The sequence below is a fragment of the Osmerus eperlanus genome, chromosome 6 (genome assembly GCF_963692335.1).
Source record: "Osmerus eperlanus chromosome 6, fOsmEpe2.1, whole genome shotgun sequence".
NCBI lineage: Eukaryota > Metazoa > Chordata > Actinopteri > Osmeriformes > Osmeridae > Osmerus > Osmerus eperlanus.
Window position 1 is genome coordinate 8,247,648 of NC_085023.1, and position 6,770 is coordinate 8,254,417.

Below are 6,770 nucleotides of genomic sequence, written 5' to 3' on the forward strand. Positions count from 1 at the left end.
CGGCAGTATTTTTCAGATGGAATCGCGATTCAAACGGTACCATCTGCTAACTGAAAATATGCCCTCAAACGCGACTTTTTGGTCTCAGTCTAGAGCCCTGCGTGGAGAATCTGAATTATGCTACGAGCAAGCTAGCCTAGCTGCTGTTGCTAGCCAAACTTCACTGAGGGGATTGTTTGAATGTGCCAGAAATTAAAAACGTTTCTTTTGACATAAAGTTTAGGCTGTGGCATTGAATACAGGGACGCACCACACAAGCTTGAGTTTAAATACATAATTTATTGTGACATTACTTACTGTACATGCAAGTCTTGAATTTCTTAAATGTATAATGCTGCTACTGTAGTACACCACGGCACAATACGATACTTGCTGTGCAACAGCAATGCATGTTGTATCCATGCGTCATTGCTAACGTGTGCTGACGTTGTGACGTAGGCTAGCACTGAGTTCACTTCGTTGACACAAGGCACTTTTTGCCACAAAAACTGAATTTCAGCCTAAACCGTGCAACGGAATGTAAATAACAATACAAGCAACTCGTGCGATTGTGCGATTAGCGTGTGGAGGGCCTCAAAAAATGAAAAAAAAGTCCATAGCCCAGGGGCCTCAAGTGCTATTAAGACGCCCCTGCCCTCACCGCTGACAACTGACAATTCACGATGCATGTTTGTCCAGATCTTTAACAGGTTATTTTTCAGCAAGATGTCTAGAGATAGCTAACTGAAGCTGAGTTGAATCACGATATAGTTTGGTTTCTATAAGCTGTAACGTTCTACCCACCTAAGTCAATCCAGTTTGCATCGACAACAGAAGTGGAAACAACTAACGTTATCATTTCAAATGATATCTAGTCAATCTGTTGAAAACAGTGTTGTGTAGACACAATAGATTTATTTGCGCGTTTTTATTTCAAGTCTCCACCTTCGGTGTTTCAGTGAGTGCTGTTGGCCGTGTTGCGTTTTTGCTCCCCAGCTTCTCTCGTTGAAAACCAACCAATCAGCGCGCAGCTCATCTAAATATTAATGAGAATACCATAAAAGGAGAAAAGCTAGTGTTTTTTCCCGGGAAAATTTCAGAGGATCTATCAGGGGGCATAGAACAGCACCCGGGCCATTTTCAACCCAACCAATGTTACATACCCTATTCGGAGACCTTAAGGAACAGTGTGAAATACCCAAAAAACCCAGTCAATCACCCCTTTAATAGCAACAATGGAGTGTGAGAGGGGCAGAGAGATGGGTGCATTGGCCTGTAGCTACTGTAACGCTGACATATTTAATACTGCTGAGCCATTCAGACACCTTTAGCTTGAGTGTGTGTGTGGTAGTCAGCACAGGTACAACACCATGATTTCTGCTCATTTTATTAACAACAAAGGAGGGAGACAGTAGGCTAGCAGACCAGTAGCTAAAACTGATTTATCTGACCATTGCAAGAGGGGAGGGACAAAAAGGGTTGGGTGGAGAGTTGAGAGAGGGTGGGTAAAGAGGGTGTAATAGAGGACCAAACAATTAGGCTTATCTAACCTGTGGGTAAGCCTGTAGTTCAATGTCCTGCTGTAAGAGCAGTTTTGAAAACAGTGATTTGACAAATGAATCACCAGAGCTCATCAAAGGCAACAGAGAAGGAGGAGGAAAGAGCAGAAAGTATGAGACAGATAACCACTCCAAAACAAATCACTGGTATGTAACACAACACCACAATAGATCTATACTGACTCATGCTCCAGTCCAGGGTAAGAACTGGTTGTCGTGATGGCATAGCAACATGGTGAGAGTTTACTTCTTCTTGGTGGGGGTGGGGCTCTTCATGCTGCGGGCAGGGCTAGGGGACTTGGTTCCCTTTGGGGGAATAGGGGACTTAGCAGCGGCAGGGGCTGCAGGAGTGGGTGCTGCCATCTTAGAGGTGGGGATCTCGATGGGGCCTTTGGGAGGGATAATGGTTATAGGCGTGGGGGCTGGCTTGGCCTCAGGTATCTTCTCTCCATGTTTGTACACACTGACTACGATGTCGATGGACTCGCCACCATACTTGTTCTGAACAATCATAGTGTAGCGGCCTGAGTCCTCAAGGGACACACCCTTGATGGTGAGGCTGGCAAATTTGCCAGAGTCCAGAGAGACCACGTACTGGTCATCAGGCTCAACCTCCTGGCCATTCTTCAACCAAGTCACCTGGGGCTTGGGGTCACCACACACTGTGCATGTTAGACTCAGGGTCTGGGGGCAACAGAATGGAGCAAATTGATTTAATAAACACGGACAGACGCACACACACACAGTACCTGTCTGTCAATACATAGCAGGTTTTTAGCACCATAACTCCTACTGTCTAGAGTAAAAATCAAATATGAGCTCATATAACAGTGTTTTTATGTGTCCCTTTCTCTCTCTAGGAGGTCGAGGACTACAATATCTTTAGGCTTAATTTTCCAGGTCTCTGTGTTCCACAGACTACTTTCATACCTTTTTCTCCATGATGGTGACCACATCAGGAAGACCACCTACAACCTTGCCACGGTCTGAGGATAAAACACAATGTATCATTATCATCTCAGGTCAACACACATTCCTGATTGAGAAGCGATACGTCAGAATCAACTAAGAACCCTGATCCGAAACAAACTTACTCTTCTCAGCATACGCTTCCGCTCTAAAACACAGGAAAGCAAGAGCATTAGGGAGGTCATCAGCACAAGTCCGCCCATCGCACATCACATCATTGGGTTTTCATTAGAATATTATATTACTGCTGGCTTCTTGAAACAATATGGCAGTGCCTCAATGTCTCTTAAAAAGTGCAAACTAGAGGTTCTGCTTTTTACAAGCTGTTTTCAGCGAAGATGATGACAACTTGTTTGAGTTTTAAACAGAATAAAAAGGACATAAAGAGATATATGATACATGGACATTAGCGATGTGATTCCGGTAAACTGACAGACAAGTAACATGTAAATATTTGATTAATGTGAGCACGGGTAAATTACACCTCATTAATGAGGTAGCAGGTGAAGGGAAGGGGGTGTATTGTGATTATCTTACTTGAGTCTCTGGAACTCTGCATAGGCTTTTTCATAAACTGTAGAATTGAAAAACAATACACACAATTGAGCTAATAATAAGTACAGTAATATCATGTAATTGTGTTTCATACTAAACCCATTTCTCTTTCTCTGTCTTGCTGTCTCACTCACTCTCCGTGCTTACTTGTTTGACCTGAAATAGCTTTCCACCCAAGTCTCTCTCTCTTTCTCTGATTCTAGTTAATGTTTACAGTACACTAATCCCCAACCTTTCAGAGACTAGTCGTAATCATGTTTGTCATACAAACTGTAAGAGCCACAGCAGATGACTTTGGTATAACAGGTTGTGTCTTTACCCAGACAGGTCTAGTATTTGTGGTAGACTAGTAAGAATGTGGTACTGATGGTCACCAGACAGCTACAGAGTGTGGGTGCACTGCAAAAATGCCCTATCAAATTTAAATTCACAAATTTGAGCTTGCTTATCCTTTAAACAAGTAAATTTGTCTGCCAGTGCAGTAAGACAATTCTACTTGATATGATAATGTGCTGTTTACTTATTAAGTCATTAGATAAACCATTTATACTAGAAACAAGTCCAACTAGATAAAAAAAAATAAAAAAAAGATTATCACCTCAGATGTAGTTTTGTGAGTACTTAAATATGTACTTCAATATAGTTTTGGGTGTAAGTGTAGCCACAGTAGCAGGCAAGTAATATATAGTTAAGCTGTTGGTAGGTTATACACAAGATGTAGGTACTGTATATGCAGTCTCCTGACAGCTCCAGGGTTATCGAGTGTAGGTGTGCAACTCTATAGGGGGATGGAATGTGTACTCAGTTTGCATACCTTCTCCAGAAAGGTCTAGGGTACGGGTGTAGGTCTTCTCAGCATCAGATATCTGGATGGAGTATACACCCTTGTCCTTATCAACTGGCTCAATAATCTCCAAGACAGCCATGGATGGTGTTCCTCCAATCACCACCTTCTCTGAGCTGGAAAGCTTAGTCTCACTGATGGGCATAAACATTTTTGTAAACAAAAATTGCCTGGATGTTTACAGTACAACACAGTCAACATTACATTATACAATTTGACCAGTTACTTTTGCTGGCATAAGCCTGGCTTATTAGGTCAACTTGCTTTATGGGGCATGTCCCAGCAGTGATGACTTTATTGGTTTACTATAAACAAATCAATGGTGGGTCTGAACATGCTTTCTCTATCAAACGTGTGTCAGTATTGTAGCATGTTTCTACTGTTGTGTGTCAATAGCTGGAGCCCTAGATCTAGAAGTGGGTGTTATAGTGGGATTGTATTGCTTTGGGAAAGTGAGAGATAGGCATAGGGAGCTGTATTTACTGATATGAAAATGTGTATGGGGAAGCTATCTCTTAGTCTAGCGTTTTCAATAAAAGCATGTCAGTAGTGAGTCATGGTGGAGAGGCTCAGTTTAAGACATAATCTCACATCATGTTAACATGCCTGTTTCATTTTATCCCTTGGGATACAACCTTAATTTCCATAATTATTTCCATACAGTTTTATTGTTTACATAATTTAATGTGATAAAAAACACTCCCTCCACAACACAAACATCTAACGTACAAACATCCATGAAACTCTTTCAGAAAAATGCACACACATCCTTGCTCTCTGAGTCTTACGTGTGCAGCCAACAGATGTTCATCTCTGAGGTGTAGTATTTCATGTGGCACTGAAGTTGGATGCCTGTAGCAGTGCAGTGAATGGACAGCTCTGCAGCAGTGGAACCTGGACAGATATCTCATCATATTATTTTGAGGCCCAGATAACACATAAGAGATCACTAACACACAACTAGAGATCGTAATGAACTCTGTTTAGTATTATCAGTATTGTATATTGTATTTACACTCATGTTATAGAGCTCCTTTAACATGCACTGAGAAGGTGGCTGGTGGCGGAAAGAGGGGCAGAAGTGATGAGAGTTGCAGAGCTCCTAAACTTACCAGCAAGTTTAGAAATCTCGTCGATGATGTCAGCAAAAACTGTGTGAACAAAACAGATGTAAAGTCTAATTAAGCCATTCTACATCTTCTACTATCTTCTACATCTCTACTATCATCAATAATTAGTTTAAGTGATATGATAGAGATGATACCTTGTCCAGAGATGTCAATCTGGGACAGGTCCTTTCCTCTGTTGTCACTGATGGAAGCTTTGTATATTCCTGTGGATTTATTGGAGAACTAGAAGGAATAGAGGTGAAGAGGAGGTCAGAGATTAAGAAAATAACTTAATGAGGCTGTCTACCAGAAGTACAAGACACTTCCCCGCCCTATCCTCCATTTCTCCCTCCATCATTCCTGCCATTAGGTTTTGGTATAATGGAGTAATCCTTCAGGTCACTTCCTTGTGAACAAAATGCCTATATTACCAATAGTTTCTATTAATTTTAGAAAAGAAAATGCAATGTACTATTTACCATTAAAAACAGACATGTTAAACATGAAATCAAGTTAAAGATGAAATCAAAGCAACTCGGAAAGCAAGAGACTAAGGACAACGACTATGGATTGGTCTCCATTTGTGCATTTATTCATCACACTGAAATGTTGACTTTGTGCCACTATCCCTGTGCCCAAAAAGCCAAGGCCAACAGGACTCAATGACTACAGACCCGTCGCCCTGACCTCTGTGGTAATGAAGTCTTTTGCGCGCCTTATGCTGGCACACCTCAAATCCATCACAGACCCTTTCCTGGACCCACTGCAGTTTGCCTACAGAGTCAACCGATCTGTGGATGACGCTGTTAACATGGCCCTCCACTTCACCCTACAGCACCTGGACTCCCCAGCATCCTATTCCAGGATCCTGTTTGTGGACTTCAGCTCTGCCTTCAACACCATCATCCCCGCCCTGCTTCAGGACAAGCTCTCCCAGCTGAACGTGCCCGACTCCACCTGCAGGTGGATCACAGACTTCCTGTCTGACAGGGAGCAGTGCGTTAAGCTGGGAACACAAGTCTCTGACTCCCGGTGCATCAGCATCGGATCTCCTCAGGGCTGCGTCCTTTCCCCTCTGCTCTTCTCCCTGTACACCAACAGCTGCACCTCCAGTCATCCGTCTGTCAAACTTATGAAGTTTGCGGACGACACCACCCTCATTGGGCTCATCTCTGACGGGGATGAGTCTGACTATAGGTGGGAAGCTGACAACCTGGTGACCTGGTGTAGCCAGAACAACTTAGAGCTCAATGCTCTTAAGACAGTGGAGATGGTTGTGGACTTCAGGAAGAATCCAGCCCCACTCACCCCCATCACCCTGTGCGACTCCCCAGTCAACACTGTGGAGTCCATCCGCTTCCTGGGCACCATCCTCTCCCAGGACCTCGAGTGGGAACTGAACATCAGCTCCCTCACCAAAAAAGCACAACAGAGGATGTACTTCCTACGGCAGCTGAAGAAATTCAACCTGCCAAAGACAATGATGGTGCACTTCTACACAGCCATCATTGAGTCCATCCTCACCTCTTCCATCACCATCTGGTACGCTGCTGCCACTGCCAAGGACAAGAGCAGACTGCAGCGTATCATCCGCACTGCCGAGAAGGTGATCGGCTGCAATCTGCCTACCCTCGAGGACCTGCACACCTCGAGGACCCTGAGGCGTGCGAGGAAGATTGTGGCCGACCCCTCCCACCCTGGTCACTCCCTGTTCCAGCTACTCCCCTCTGGCAGAAGGCTGCGGTCCATCAGGAC

General features: G+C 43.8%; 1 protein-coding gene across 1 annotated transcript; it reads right to left on the reverse strand.

Moving 5' to 3' along the window:
* Positions 1-1,350: 1,350 nt before the first annotated feature.
* Positions 1,351-5,291, reverse strand: LOC134022064 (M-protein, striated muscle-like). Its single transcript, XM_062463254.1, has 8 exons — positions 5,171-5,291; positions 5,019-5,057; positions 4,695-4,800; positions 3,877-4,040; positions 3,045-3,081; positions 2,633-2,655; positions 2,469-2,524; positions 1,351-2,222 (listed from the first exon to the last, which is right to left on the reverse strand). Exons 3-8 carry the CDS (start codon positions 4,736-4,738, stop codon positions 1,782-1,784), a joined length of 765 nt encoding a protein of 254 aa, XP_062319238.1. The 5' UTR covers positions 4,739-4,800; positions 5,019-5,057; positions 5,171-5,291; the 3' UTR covers positions 1,351-1,781.
* Positions 5,292-6,770: the final 1,479 nt, after the last annotated feature.